A 16,555-nucleotide genomic window follows, 5' to 3' on the forward strand; every position below is an offset into this window, starting at 1 on the left:
AGAGGAAGGGCTTCCACAGAGGCATTAACATCCACTTCATCTAATGAGGCCATTTGACACATGCAAATCGATTCAGAGATTTGACCCGAAACATGGTAAACAATCCAAGCAGTGAAAATGCACAACCTTGCCAAGTCCCCTTTGTGCTCATTTGTAGTGGGGCCACAAGCCTGCAATGGCACATACTGTAAATCTATACACGTGCATGTGCAATAAAAACTATGTTTGAAAATGTGTCTCTTAATTCAATCCTTTGTTGTTGTTGTAAGGAATTCTTTACAGTCACATTTGTTTTCCATCATATTTTAAATAACTTGAAGAAAAAACACTTTATGACTCTGTCATGAAGCATTATGACCATCCTGTGTCACTTTACATGGACTAAGACACTACACCTTATGACTCTGTCATGAAGCATTATGACCATCCTGTGTCACTTTACATGGACTAAGACAATACACTTTATGACTCTGTCATGAAGCATTATGACCATCCTGTGTCACTTTACATGGACTAAGACACTACACTTTATGACTCTGTCAAGAAGCATTATGACCATCCTGTGTCACTTTACATGGACTAAGACAATACACTTTATGACTCTGTCATGAAGCATTATGACCATCCTGTGTCACTTTACATGGACTAAGACAATACACTTTATGACTCTGTCAAGAAGCATTATGACCATCCTGTGTCACTTTACATGGACTAAGACAATACACTTTATGACTCTGTCATGAAGCATTATGACCATCCTGTGTCACTTTACATGGACTAAGACAATACACTTTATGACTCTGTCATGAAGCATTATGACCATCCTGTGTCACTTTACATGGACTAAGACAATACACTTTATGACTCTGTCATGAAGCATTATGACCATCCTGTGTCACTTTACATGGACTAAGACACTACACCTTATGACTCTGTCATGAAGCATTATGACCATCATATTCATATAAACCAGATAGGCCTATCACGTCCTTGCCTGCCTTTATGTCAGTCGTCAGTCAAAAAGATGTTGTTTTGTCCTGCTCTTAAAATTTGCTCCTGCATTCATCCCAGTCATCAGCAATAGACCAATGGGGTACATTTAACATTTTAGTCATTTCGCAGATGCTCTTATCCAGAGCGACTTTCAGTTAGTGCATTCATCTTAAGATGGCTAGGGGGGACAACCACATATTACAGGCATAGTAAGTACACTTCTCCTCAATAAAGTAGTTATCAGCAAAGTCAGTGATGGAAAGTGGGGCGGGTGGGGGTTCAGAAAAGTTCAGAAAAGTATTTTATTTTCTCTGAATTATATAATTACGGATGGGTGCATGTCTGACATCAATGTGTGCACAATTACAATGATAATTTAACTACAATGATACATTTCAGTAAATGTTATATAACATAAACATACTGTTGACAAATAACTACTGTGGTAGGTTTGTGGGTTTTGACACTCTTATGTGGATGCCATAACTAGTCATAAAACAACACAGTACATGGCACAAACAGGTCTAAATATATGGGTCATGACAGTGTTATGACCATATTATGGCAGGTTATGACAAGTTATGTCAGCTGTTATGACACATTATGCCATGGTTATGACCGTGTCATGATGTGTTATGACCATATTATGGCAGGTTATGACAAGTTATGTCAGCTGTTATGACACATTATGCCATGGTTATGACCGTGTCATGATGTGTTATGACCATATTATGGCAGGTTATGACAAGTTATGTCAGCTGTTATGACACATTATGCCATGGTTATGACCGTGTCATTGTGTTATGACCATATTATGGCAGGTTATGACAAGTTATGTCAGCTGTTATGACACATTATGCCATGGTTATGACCGTGTCATGACGTGTTATGACCATATTATGGCAGGTTATGACAAGTTATGTCAGCTGTTATGACACATTATGCCATGGTTAAGACCGTGTCATGACGTGTTATGACCATATTATGGCAGGTTATGACAAGTTATGTCAGCTGTTATGACACATTATGCCATGGTTATGACCGTGTTATGACGTGTTATGACCATATTATGGCAGGTTATGACAAGTTATGTCAGCTGTTATGACACATTATGCCATGGTTATGACCGTGTCATGACGTGTTATGGCCATATTATGGCAGGTTATGACAAGTTATGTCAGCTGTTATGACACATTATGCCATGGTTATGACCGTGTCATGACGTGTTATGACCATATTATGGCAGGTTATGACAAGTTATGTCAGCTGTTATGACACATTATGCCATGGTTATGACCGTGTCATGGCGTGTTATGACCATATTATGGCAGGTTATGACAAGTTATGTCAGCTGTTATGACACATTATGCCATGGTTATGACCGTGTCATTGTGTTATGACCATATTATGGCAGGTTATGACAAGTTATGTCAGCTGTTATGACACATTATGCCATGGTTATGACCGTGTCATGACGTGTTATGACCATATTATGGCAGGTTATGACAAGTTATGTCAGCTGTTATGACACATTATGCCATGGTTAAGATCGTGTCATGACGTGTTATGATGATGGGTGTCCAGTAAAGGGTTACTGATATGGCATAATGCAGGGATGAATGTACATTGTTGTGTTTCATGTTAGAGCATTGGGATAATTATGATTACTTTGTAGTTTTGTTTTCTTAGTCCCCAATGCCCACTTTTGGTGTGAATTGTTGCTGCGATGACTCAGCAGATGTTGGCCGGAAATTGGGGCATCACAGTTCTTGTTTTCTACTGCATGATTGATACGTTTTATACCTTGCTGACCAAGACCACTCCTAGCGGGACTTTTTGGAGTTTTGAACAGAGAGCAATTAGCTGTTTATTTGTAGGTATGTTCCAATGTTTTATATGATATACCTGATTAGGTGTAGCAAGGTTTTCTGTGGAACTTAAGTTAACTTTTCATTAACAAATGGGAAGTAAGTGTTTAGTTTGGAACTTAGTTCTCTGAGTCTTTTCTTTACTCTGTCATTCTCCAAAACAAAGAGAAGAGTATGCCAGCCTTTTCTTTTTCCTCTTGTGTTACTATAGGCAACAGAATCCCCCTGATAACTCCGATCTGAACCAGAACTGCAAAATCACCCATCTCACTCGAAACCCATATTCACCTCACTTTAGCAATGATTATTCACTCAAGCACTAATGGTAAGATACCTCATTGGCAGTCACCATCACAGCCTTGTCATGATTGACAATGGTTTTACCGCCTGTTCTCTCCTTCTCATCTCCGATAATTCAGTGGTGGTTCAGACTCGACTGCGTGCCGTTCCCTCATTCAGCACTTGAGTTCGATTCTCACGGTAAAGGAGGAGGTATTGTGTGTGAGAGAGATGGAAAAAGAGAGAGAGAGACTTGTTTTTCTGGGAACAATGATGATGATTCTGTTTGGGAGTGCATTGCATAGCACAGTGGATGATTATTTCAGCCTTTTGAACAGATCTGTATCCCGGAGTAACGTTAGATTGTAGCGGTGCTAACCTTCAGCCACTTCAGCATGATCAAAGGATTAGGCAGAGCAGTGTTCTAATCATCCCCGGCGCCCAGCGGAGACATGGAAATGCACGTCTCCACCGAGAGGAATGTGTGATTCTGAAAACAGAGAGGCCAAATAAGAAGAGATGAAACCCTCGTTTAAAAAACAGTCAGGTTGAGGAGAGGAGAGGCAAAGAAGAGGAGAGTCCAAAACTATTTTTAAAACTCAAATATTTAATTCTATAAAAACTCTTGTTCTTCAAATTGTCGTTCATATCTATTTAAGTTACTTTCTCACAAAATAAATATACCAACTTTTCAAATATAAGCTCTGCAAATGCTCTCTCATTGAATTACATTCCAATTTAACAGCTATTTGTGACCCAGTCAAACTTCAATGATCTCGATACCTGTTAGTCTTCTTCCAAATATCTCATTAGCTTTGTGTGATCAGTGCAGGTCTTTTGTAGTCGCCGGTGGTTCTGAGGGAAGCCCACCTCTGTACTATCCTGTGTGAGTTAGTGTTAGCTAACTATGTGGTTATCTGCCTCCCCGTCCATGTATTCAGAGCCAGTGCCCCTGCCTTATCAGCAGTCGGTAGCTTGCATGCTCAATCGCCTGATTTGTCAAGGGTGACTCCAAAAGATTCTGATAGGCACTTTGCAAATCACCCAGTTGATCTAAAATATCGACCAGCCACAAAAAGTCATTACACACAATAATGGCAGGTGGGACCTTGGACGATGTGACTTAATTAGGTTTCAAATACCTTCAAATATGCCTTCAAATCTCTGTGCCCTGGGAGAGTATCACACACACCCCTTGAGTCTTTACTGACTTTACAGCTGGAGAAAGACTACTACTGCTGACAATACTACTGCTCCTACTGATACACAATGATATTAACTAACTACAGAAATGGAATTGATTGATAATCCTAATGCTGTTATCATTCTGCTGGTACTACTACTACTACTACTACTAACAACTTATATCACTACACATAATAGGTGCATATTTATACTCTCTGTTGAGGTGTTCAATATGTACTTTTGCTGTATAGTTCATAATTGCTGTAGAGCTGTAATCATTAGATATTCTTTAGATTGCCATTTTGTGGTTACAGTCATAAGCATGTTCCACTCTATTGCTTTGTCTGTATCTCTCTACGTCTCTCTGTGTCTCTCTCTGTCTCTCTACGTCTCTCTGTGTCTCTCTCTCTGTCTGCTCAGTATGAGATAAAGATTAAATGAGGGAGAAAAGCAACACAAGAAAGTATCTCAACAGTAAATGACATGTTTTCCTAATGACATTTAAAAATAATTGCATGTAAATTGTGTTCCAGGCTTTGATAGGAATGAAAACATGTCTGGTGTTTAAATGAGTGTTCTATTTAACCTCTCTCTGCTTGTCTGTGTGTGTTTGTCTCTCTGCCAACCACAGTGTCATTGGAGAATCTATATTTTAGAGCAAGGTCTCTTTTTCTGCATCACAAACTGATGATAATATTTTTTTATATCTGCACTGATTAAATTACTTTCCTCCTGAGCTCATTCCAATTTGTTCAACCTCACAGGCACAGCATTTGATAGGAGACAATCCTGACAAATATTTATAAATTCACCATGATATATCTAGCTTTTGAAACAAACCTCAAATAAATAACATTCTGTTTTGATTGATTTAGAGTTTGTTTGTGCATCGGTACTCCTGTATAAATGTCTGTTATACACAATAAACGCACCAGCAATATCACTATCAAGAATGACTCTCCTCCAACTCCTTTTATGACATTATTGAATCATAGCCTAACAGTCATCATTCTCTCTGTTTCTTCCTTGCTGTGTAGAAAACCAAGATCTCCACATACGACAAGATGTGGGAGTTTATGAGCAGTCGGAGGCACTCTGTGATGGTGAAAGATATTGACGAAGGGATCCACCGAGTTCTCACCTCGGACTACGCCTTCCTCATGGAGTCCACCACCATCGAGTTTGTCACCCAGCGCAACTGCAACCTTACGCAGATAGGGGGTCTCATCGACTCCAAAGCCTACGGTGTGGGAACCCCCATGGGTACGTCCTCCTCCCAACATTTTACAACACGCACATATACCTCGTTCTCAAGCACAATTTCTGCAACTATTCTCGCCTATTTCGACAGTTAGGACAAAAGACTGAGCCATACTCCCACCCACAGTACATTATCCATAACCCTGAGACATGACCCATGCAATAACATTCAGTATCATAGCACCCTGCATTAAGATAAGGTTTATTATGCTGTTTAATAACACAGCCCACTACGCTATAGCATGTTTATCATTTAATAACATAGCCCACTATGCTATAGCATGTTTATCATTTAATAACACAGCCCACTACGCTATAGCATGTTTATCATTTAATAACACAGCCTGCTACACTATAGCACGTTTATCATTTAATAACACAGCCCACTACGCTATAGCATGTTTATCATTTAATAACACAGCCCACTATGCTATAGCATGTTTATCATTTAATAACACAGCCCACTACGCTATAGCATGTTTATCATTTAATAACACAGCCCACTATGCTATAGCATGTTTATCATTTAATAACACAGCCCACTACGATATATCATGTTTATCATTTAATAACACAGCCCACTACGCTATAGCATGTTTATCATTTAATAACACAGCCCACTATGCTATAGCATGTTTATAATTTAATAACACAGCCTGCTACACTATAGCATGTTTATCATTTAATAACACAGCCTGCTACACTATAGCATGTTTATCATTTAATAACACAGCCTGCTACACTATAGCATGTTTATCATTTAATAACACAGCCTGCTACACTATAGCATGTTTATCATTTAATAACACAGCCTGCTACACTATAGCATGTTTATCATTTAATAACACAGCCCACTACGATATATCATGTTTATCATTTAATAACACAGCCCACTACGCTATAGCATGTTTATCATTTAATAACACAGCCCACTATGCTATAGCATGTTTATAATTTAATAACACAGCCCACTACGATATATCATGTTTATCATTTAATAACACAGCCTGCTACACTATAGCATGTTTATCATTTAATAACACAGCCTGCTACACTATAGCATGTTTATCATTTAATAACACAGCCCACTACGCTATAGCATGTTTATCATTTAATAACACAGCCTGCTACACTATAGCATGTTTATCATTTAATAACATAGCCCACTACGATATATCATGTTTATCATTTAATAACACAGCCCACTACGCTATAGCATGTTTATCATTTAATAACACAGCCCACTATGCTATAGCATGTTTATAATTTAATAACACAGCCCACTACGATATATCATGTTTATCATTTAATAACACAGCCTGCTACACTATAGCATGTTTATCATTTAATAACACAGCCTGCTACACTATAGCATGTTTATCATTTAATAACACAGCCCACTACGCTATAGCATGTTTATCATTTAATAACACAGCCTGCTACACTATAGCATGTTTATCATTTAATAACACAGCCTGCTACACTATAGCATGTTTATCATTTAATAACACAGCCTGCTACACTATAGCACGTTTATCATTTAATAACACAGCCCACTATGCTATAGCATGTTTATCATTTAATAACACAGCCCACTACGATATATCATGTTTATCATTTAATAACACAGCCTGCTACACTATAGCATGTTTATCATTTAATAACACAGCCTGCTACACTATAGCATGTTTATCATTTAATAACACAGCCCACTACGCTATAGCATGTTTATCATTTAATAACACAGCCTGCTACACTATAGCATGTTTATCATTTAATAACACAGCCTGCTACACTATAGCATGTTTATCATTTAATAACACAGCCTGCTACACTATAGCATGTTTATCATTTAATAACACAGCCTGCTACACTATAGCATGTTTATCATTTAATAACACAGCCTGCTACATTTACATTACATTTAAGTCATTTAGCAGACGCTCTTATCCAGAGCGACTTACAAATTGGTGCGTACACCTTAAGACATCCAGTGGAACAGCCACTTTACAATAGTGCATCTAAATCTTTAGGGGGGGTGAGAAGGATTACTTACCCTATCCTAGGTATTCCTTGAAGAGGTGGGGTTTCAGGTGTCTCCGCTCTGCTACACTATAGCATGTTTATCATTTAATAACACAGCCTGCTACACTATAGCACATTTATCATTTAATAACACAGCCCACTACGATATATCATGTTTATCATTTAATAACACAGCCTGCTACACTATAGCATGTTTATCATTTAATAACACAGCCTGCTACACTATAGCATGTTTATCATTTAATAACACATCCTGCTACACTATAGCATGTTTATCATTTAATAACACAGCCCACTACGCTATAGCATGTTTATCATTTAATAACACAGCCTGCTACACTATAGCATGTTTATCATTTAATAACATAGCCCACTATGCTATAGCATGTTTATCATTTAATAACACAGCCCACTACGCTATAGCATGTTTATCATTTAATAACACAGCCTGCTACACTATAGCACGTTTATCATTTAATAACACAGCCCACTACGCTATAGCATGTTTATCATTTAATAACACAGCAAACATACTACGTGTATAAGGAATTCATATTATTCAATAAAGTTACTCAACAATCCAGCACACTAATCTATAATAGGAAAATGCTGTATAGGTCAAATCAAATCAAACTGCATTGGTCACGTACACAGTTTACAGCAGGTATAAAATGTGCAGTGAAACACTTGTGTTCTTGGTTCATCAACACTGTCGTACAATGATCAATATCAAATATTAGATTTGCTCTCTCTGACTTTTCAAACAGAATGACTTCCTTGCACTAATGAGGTGTATGTGTGTGTATGTGTGTGTGAGAGAGAGTGTGGAAGCACCCAGGGACCCTAAGGGGCCAAGCAGCCGATGAAAGAATGGAGAAGAGAAATATCTGACATACAGTTGAAGTCGAAAGTTTACATACACTTAGGTTGGAGTCATTAAAATGTATTTTTAACCAACTATAGTTTTGGCAAGTCGGTTACGACATCTACTTTGTGCATGATACAAGTAATTTTTCCAACAATTGTTTACAGGCAGATTATTTCACTTATAATTCACTGTATCACAATTCCAGTGGGCGAGAAGTTTACATACACTAAGTTGACTGTGCCTTTAAACAGCATGGAAAATTCCAGAAAATGATGTCATGGCTTTAGAAGATTCTGATAGGCTAATTGACACTATTTGAATCAGTTGGAGGTGTACATGTGGATGCATTTCAAGGCCTCTCTTTTGCTTGACATCATGGGAAAATCAAAAGAAATCAGCTAAGACTTCAGAAAATAAATTGTAGACCTTCACAATTCTGGTTCATCCTTGGGAGCAATTTCCAAATGCCTGAAGGTACCACATTCATCCGTACAAACAATAGTATGCAAGTATAAACACCATGGGACCATGCAGCCGTCATACCACTCAGGAAGGAGACGCGTTCTGTCTCCTAGAGAAGAACGTACTTCGGTGCGAAAAGTGCAAATCAATCCCAGAACAACAGCAAAGAACCGTGTGAAGATGCTGGGGGAAACAGGTACAAAAGTAAAAGGGGGGAAGCTTGCAAGCCGAAGAACACCATCCCAACCGTGAAGCACGGGAGTGGCAGCATCATGTTGTGGGGGTGCTTTGCTGCAGGAGGGACTGGTGTGCTTCACAGAATATATAGCATCATGAGGAGAAAATGTATGTGGATATATTGAAGCACCATCTCAAGACATCAGTCAGGAAGTTAAAGCTTGGTCGCAAATGGGTCTTCCAAATGGACAATGACCCAAGCATACTTCCAAAGTTGTGGCAAAATGGCTTAAGGACAACAAAGTCAAGGTATTGGAGTGGCCATCACAAATCCCTGACCTCAATCCTATAGAAAATGTGTAGGCAGAACTGAAAAGAAGGTGTGTAAGCAAGGAGGCCTACAAACCTGACTCAGTTACACCAGCTCTGCCAGGAGGAATGGGCCAAAATTCACCCAACTTATTGTGGGAAGCTTGTGGAAGGCTACCCGATACGTTTGACCCAAGTTAAACCATTTTAAGGCAATGCTACCAAATACTAATTGAGTGTATGTAAACTTCTGACCCATTGGGAATGTGATGAAAGAAATAAAAGCTGAAATAAATCATTCTCTCTACTATTATTCTGACATTTCACATTCTTAAAATAAAGTGGTGATCCTAACTGACTTAAGACAGCAATTTTTACTGGGATGAAATGTCAGGAATTGTGCAAAACTGAGTTTAAATTGATTCGGCTAATGTGTATGTAAACTTCCGACTTCTGTAACTGTAAAGAAATATATAAATGAATGGAGAGGGTTTTGGGCGGTGGCACGCTGGTTTACACGTTGTGTGCGGAGGTGCAGGATTTGATTATGGAGCTCAGCAGCAGATTGTCTTAATCCTGTTACACATGCAGCTCCCGGCAACGGCTGCCACAAATGAAATGGAAAAACTCCTTTTAAGTACCTAAGTTATAAGGGGAAGATCGCTCTGGGGTGTCCCTACAAGATAACTTATCACAATGACCTGCATGCAAAGGTTGCTGGGGTTTCTCGTGTCCACTGTCATTTATTTGGGGAGACTGGGAGGTGGAGGTTGTCTGTCTTTCTATGTTTGGGACACTGAAGAATTGTGGCTTTTGTACGCCAAGTAAATGAACTCTAAAAGGTTTTGGTGTAACAGTCTCCCTGTTATGTAGCTTGTTGTCTAACACATTGTTCAGTATGCAGCAGGACACATTCCTTTAGAAAATACAACACGGTGTGTCCCGTTTCCCTAAGAGGATGGATAATTCTGTCCTTTATAACATCAGTGGCTATTGGCTCCATTTGTGTATGTTTGCCGTATTTCTCGGTCAGAAAGCACAGGGCCATTCAGTAAGTGACTGAATGAGGGAGCAGCAGAGAGGGTGTGTTTTCTCTGTGTGATTGTGTTTCCTGACTGATTTGTCCTATAACAATATTTGTTATGTGTGACCAGGGTGTTGGCGACAGCTGAAATGGAATATGCTGCATTGGTTGGGATGCGTTTGCGAGGAACAATGCAGGAATGGGCTTGTCGGTGTGTGTGTGTGTGTGTGTGTGTGTGTGTGTGTGCGTATACGTGTGTGAGTGTATGTCTGTACATGTGCGCATATATGGCATTCATGTGTGTGCATTTGTATTAAGTGTGTGCTGGTCTCCAAATGCGTTTGTCCATATGTGTGTGTGTGTGTGTGTGTGTGTGTGTGTGTGTGTGTGTGTGTGTGTGTGTGTGTGTGTGTGTGTGTGTGTGTGTGTGTGTGTGTGTGTGTGTGTGTGTGTGTGTGTGTGTGTGTGTGTGTGTGTGTGTGTGTGTCAGGCAGAGGTTTAGGTTGTGCATCGCACACATCATCAGTCCGTGCTGAAAAAGGATGTTTAGCATCATCACTCCCTTGTGGCCCATTCACACGGAGCAGAGAACAAGGCATTTAAATTGCTAATCCTACCCTTTTAGTAGCCGTTACCATATGTGTCCTGTATTCCCATACAGCCTGGCCATTTAGCATATATCTCGTTGACTTTAACAGAGAGGAGTTGTCTGCCTGCATTAGTACCTGGGCCTTGATAGTTCAGTGGTGTACTTGGTTCTGAGTCCCTCTGGCAGCCGCTCCCCAAGTCTGCACTGTAATGGACAGAGTTAGTGTTAGTTAGCACGGCCGTCCAGATGTTATCCCTCTCTAACTCTAATGGGATATTTAATGCATTGGCAACTGCGGTTAATTCAGAGTATAACATTTAGCCATAGAAGAGAAGAGTAGACCAGAGGGAAGTACAGTATATACATCTGGTAGCTGCTGATATTAGATGAGAACAGATGAAAGTAGGACCATTGTGAAGTTGTATCTAAAGGGGATCGTTGTTGGCCTACATAAGGTGGAGTGGAAGGGGGGAGGGACACAGGAGCTGTGTAGCTGTGTGTCCACATTAGAGAGTGAAGCCCCATAGTGACTGTAGTCCTATTGTACCTATGGGGATAGATCTCCCCGCTCAGCCTTTAATGTGTGTGTATGGACGTCCTCCCTGGAGAGGTCATTAAGTGGAGTCATGCACAGTAGCGTATCAAACATCTGTCACAAGTTTGTTTATGCGACTCGCGCCACTCGGCCGCTTGTGATTAAACTGTTACTTCCTCTGCTCTATACATCCATAATCTCAGGAGGCTCTGTCTCTGCCCTCCTTCCCTCGTCTATCTCTCTCTCCATCTCTCTCTCCCCTCCCTATCTCTCTCTCCCCTCCCTATCTCTCTCTCTGGCCCCCTTCTCTCTTTCCCTCTCTCTCTCTTCTATCTCCCTCTTTCTCTCCCTCTGTCTTTCTCTCTCTCCCTCTCTCTTGCTCTCTCTCTTTGCTATCATTTTCATTGTGTTTCATTAGGCCTTCATAATCACTTACAGTATTAGGGAAGTGCATATTTTGCATGTCAGCAGGTTGGCGTTTCCTGCCGTGCAGTGTGGGGAAGTTGTCCTGATGGTTCCCCCATGGATCGTTTAGCTCCGGATCATAAATGACAGAGAACATCTCTGTAAGACCTGAATGGAATGCTGGGAAATTAGATATCTCTGAGGGAGTGACCAGCCTTCTGTTTGGGCAGCGACCTTGCTGTCCTAGTCCTGTATATCAGAGAGAGAGAGAGAGAGAGAGAGAGAGAGAGAGAGAGAGAGAGAGAGAGAGAGAGAGAGAGAGAGAGAGAGAGAGAGAGAGAGAGAGAGAGAGAGAGAGAGAGAGAGAGAGAGAGAGAGAGAGAGAGAGAGAGAGAGAGAGAGAGAGAGAGAGAGAGAGAGAGGGGCGCGAGAGAGAGGCGCGAGAGAGAGAGGGGCGCGAGAGAGAGGCGCAAGAGAGAGGCGAGAGAGAGAGGTGCGCGAGAGAGGGGCAAGAGACGCGCGAGAAAGAGGAGAGAGAGACGCGAGAGACGCGCGAGAGAGAGGAGAGAGAGACGTGAGAGACGCGAGAGAGAGACGCGAGAGAGGAGAGAGAGACGCACGAGAGAGACGTGAGAGGGAGAGAGAGGAGAGAGACGCGCGAGACACTTTTCGTTCCAAGATGGCGTAGAAGTGAAGACGTGTTTTTGTTCGCCCTCTCGTGTACTTTTGTATTTTTCGTATTTTTTGTATATATTTCAATTTTATTTTCAATCTCTTTTCGATTTTTAATTCGATTATACCGGTAACCTGCCTCACCCAATGTGATACGGAATCGCAATTATTTTTTATTTTAGAACACATTCAAGAACCACCAGAAGCTAACCATCTAAGTAGCTACAAGCTATTTAGTCATTGTTAGCCACTGCTAGCGGCTTTTACCTTCTGCACAGATACCAGCCCTGTTTTTAGCCTGGATAATACCCACCAGTCGACCAGGACTGTCTCTCCACAGCAACGCTGGATTCCTGCCGTAATCCCTGGACCACTACTTCTGATCTTCACAGCTAGCTTGCACCCACCGTGGCACCTAGTACCGAAGCTATCCCTGAGGCCCACCTCCCAGCCTACTCAGCTGTTCACCCGAACCCCACTCATACACGGCTAGAGCCCAATACTCCACCGGATCCTTGCTGTAAACTCTGGACCTTGTCACCGGATCACCGGTGCTACCGATTGGCTATAGTGGCTAACGCCACTGCCACAAAGCTAGCACCAGTTAGCCGTGAGCCAGGCGCATCTCCCAGCTAGCAAACTAAATTCTACAATATCTCTTTTGCCATCTGGCTTGGATTCTCTGTCGACACGGCGCCCCGCCGCACCACCACGACTAGTCTGACGAAGAATACTCCATCCGCTGTGCCTTCAACCGGCCTCCGTTGGAGCAGACGCTCCTACTAGCCCCGGGCTATTAACTTTAAACGCTATGTCGCCTGCGTGCTAGCGTAGTGGCGGCTTCCCTGTTCGATCTACTGCTGCCCCCTGGACACTATGATCACTTGGCTACATAGCTGATGCCTGCTGGACTGTCCATTAATCACGGTACCCCATTCTGTTTATTATTTTTTTTATCTGTCGGCCGCAATCAGGCTTTGTGTGTAGTTAATCCGACCCTCTTTGCCTAAACATCGCCATTTTTCCTGCTGTTGTTGTGTTAGCTGATTAGCTGTTGTTGTCTCACCTGTTGTTTTAGCTAGCTCTCCCAATCAACAACTGTGATTCCTTTATGCCTCGCTGTATGTCTCTCTCAAATGTCAATATGCCTTGTATAATGTTGTTCAGGTTAGTTATCATTGTTTTAGTTTACAATGGAGCTCCTAGTTCCACTCTTCATACCTCTGATACCTCCTTTGTCCCACCTCCCACACATGTGGTTACCTTATAACCAGCATATCCAGAGATACAACCTCTCTTATCATCACCCAGTGCCTGGGCTTACCTCTGCTGTACCCACACCCCACCATACCCCTGTCTGCACATTATGCCCTGAATATATTCTACCATGTCCAGAAATCTGCTCCTTTTATTCTTTGTCCCCAACGCTCTAGGTGACCAGTTTTGATAGCCTTTAGCTGCACCCTCATCCTTCTCCTCCTCTGTTCTTCGGGTGATGTGGAGTTAAACCCAGGCCCTGCATGTCCCCAGGCACCCTCATTTGTTGACTTCTGTGATCGAAAAAGCCTTGATTTCATGCATGTCAACATCAGAAGCCTCCTCCCTAAGTTTGTTTTACTCACTGCTTTAGCAAACTCTGCCAACCCTGATGTCCTTGCCGTGTCTGAATCCTGGCTTAGGAAGGCCACCAAAAATTCTGAGATTTCCATACCCAACTATAACATTTTCCGTCAAGATAGAACTGCCAAAGGGGGAGGAGTTGCATTCTACTGCAGAGACAAAGTAATGCCATACTTTCCAGGTCCATACCCAAACAGTTCGAACTTCTAATTTGAAAAATGAATCTCTCCAGAAATAAGTCTCTCACTGTTGCCACCTGCTACCGACCCCCCTTAGCTCCCAGCTGTGCCCTGGACACCATTTGTGAATTGATCGCCCCCATCTAGCTTCAGAGTTTGTTCTGTTAGGTGACCTAAACTGGGATATGCTAAACACCCCGGCAGTCCTACAATCTAAGCTAGATGCCCTCAATCTCACACAAATCATCAAGGAACCCACCAGGTACAACCCTAAATCCGTAAACATGGGCACCCTCATAGACATTATCCTGACCAACCTTTCCTCCAAATACTGTCTTCAATCAGGATCTCAGCGATCACTGCCTCATTACCTGTATCCGCTACGGGTCCGCGGTCAAACGACCATCCCTCATCACTGTCAAACGCTCCCTAAAACATTTCTGGGAGCAGGCCTTTCTAATTGACCTGGCCCGGGTATCCTGGAAGGATATTGACCTCATCCCGTCAGTTGAGGATGCCTAGCCATTCTTTAAAAGTAACTTCCTCACCATCTCAGATAAGCATGCTCCATTCAAAAAATGCAGAACAAAGAACAAATATAGCCCTTGGTTCACTCCAGACCTGACTGCCCTCGATCAGCACAAAAACATCCTGTGGCGGACTGCAATAGCATCGAATATTTCCCGCGAAATGCAACTGTTCAGGGAAGTCAGGAACCAATACACGCAGTCAGTCAGGAAAGCAAAGGCCGGCTTTTTCAAGCAGAAATTTGCATCCTGTAGCTCAAACTCCAAAAAGTGGGACACTGGGACACTGTAAAATCCATGGAGAACAAAAGCACCTCCTCCCAGCTGCCCACTGCACTGAGGCTAGATAACACGGTCACCACCGATAAATCCATGATAATCGAAAACTTAAACAAGAATTTCTCAACGGCTGGCCATGCCTTCCTCCTGGCTACTCCAACCTCGGCCAACAGCTCCGCCCCCCCACAGCTACTCGCCCAAGCCTCCCCAGCTTCTCCTTTACCCAAATCCAGGTAGCAGATGTTCTGAAAGAGCTGCAAAACCTGAACCCATACAAATCAGCTTGGCTTGACAATCTGGACCCTCTCTTTCTGAAACTATCCGCCGCCATTGTCGCAACCCCTATTACCAGCCTGTTCAACCTCTCTTTCGTATCGTCTGATATCCTCAAGGATTGGAAAGCTGCCGCAGTCATCCCCCTCTTCAAAGGGGGAGACACCCTGGATCCAAACTGTTACAGACCTATATCCATCCTGCTCTGCCTATCTAAGGTTTTTGAAAGCAAAGTTAACAAACAGATCACTGACCATCTCGAATCCCACCGTACCTTCTCCGCTGTGCAATCCGGTTTCCGAGCCGGTCACAGGTGCACCTCAGCCACGCTCAAGGTACTAAATGATATCATAACCGCCATCGATAAAAGACAGTACTGTGCAGCCGTCTTCATCGACCTGGCCAAGGTTTTCGACTCTGTTTAATCACCATATTCTTATCGGCAGACTCAGTAGCCTCGGTTTTTATAATGACTGCCTTGCCTGGTTCACCAACTACTTTGCAGACAGAGTTCAGTGTCCTCTGGCAGTCTCTATGGGGGTACCACAGGGTTCAATTCTCGGGCCGACTCTTTTCTCTGTATATATCAATGATGTTGCTCTTGCTGCGGGCCATTCCCTGTTCCACCTCTACGCAGACGACACCGTTCTGTATACTTCTGGCCCTTCCTTGGACACTGTGCTATCTAACCTCCAAACGAGCTTCAATGCCATACAACAATCATTCCGTGCCCTCCAACTGCTCTTAAACACTAGTAAAACCAAATGCATGCTTTTCAACCGTTCCTGCACCCACACGCCCGACTAGCATCACCACCCTGGATGGTTCCGACCTAGAATATGTGGACATCTATAAGTACCTAGGTGTCTGGCTAGACTGTAAACTCTCATTCCAGACTCATATCAAACATCTCCAATCCAAAATCAAATCTAGAGTCAGCTTTCTATTTCGCAACAAATCCTCCTTCACATTCGTCGCCAGACCCACTGGCTCCAGGTCATCTAC

The 16,555-nt window shown here is 42.2% G+C and overlaps 1 protein-coding gene across 2 annotated transcripts in view; it reads left to right on the forward strand.

Moving 5' to 3' along the window:
* The window catches only part of LOC118367642 (glutamate receptor ionotropic, kainate 2), a 273,598-nt gene that overhangs the window by 229,556 nt on the left and 27,487 nt on the right, over positions 1-16,555 (forward strand). For both annotated transcript variants that reach the window (XM_052494598.1, XM_052494599.1), the window contains exon 15: positions 5,363-5,588. In XM_052494598.1, the coding sequence (XP_052350558.1) occupies positions 5,363-5,588 (226 nt within the window). The remainder of the gene's footprint in view (positions 1-5,362; positions 5,589-16,555) is intronic.

Source organism: Oncorhynchus keta, chromosome 34 (assembly GCF_023373465.1).
Source record: "Oncorhynchus keta strain PuntledgeMale-10-30-2019 chromosome 34, Oket_V2, whole genome shotgun sequence".
Taxonomy (NCBI): Eukaryota; Metazoa; Chordata; class Actinopteri; order Salmoniformes; family Salmonidae; genus Oncorhynchus; species Oncorhynchus keta.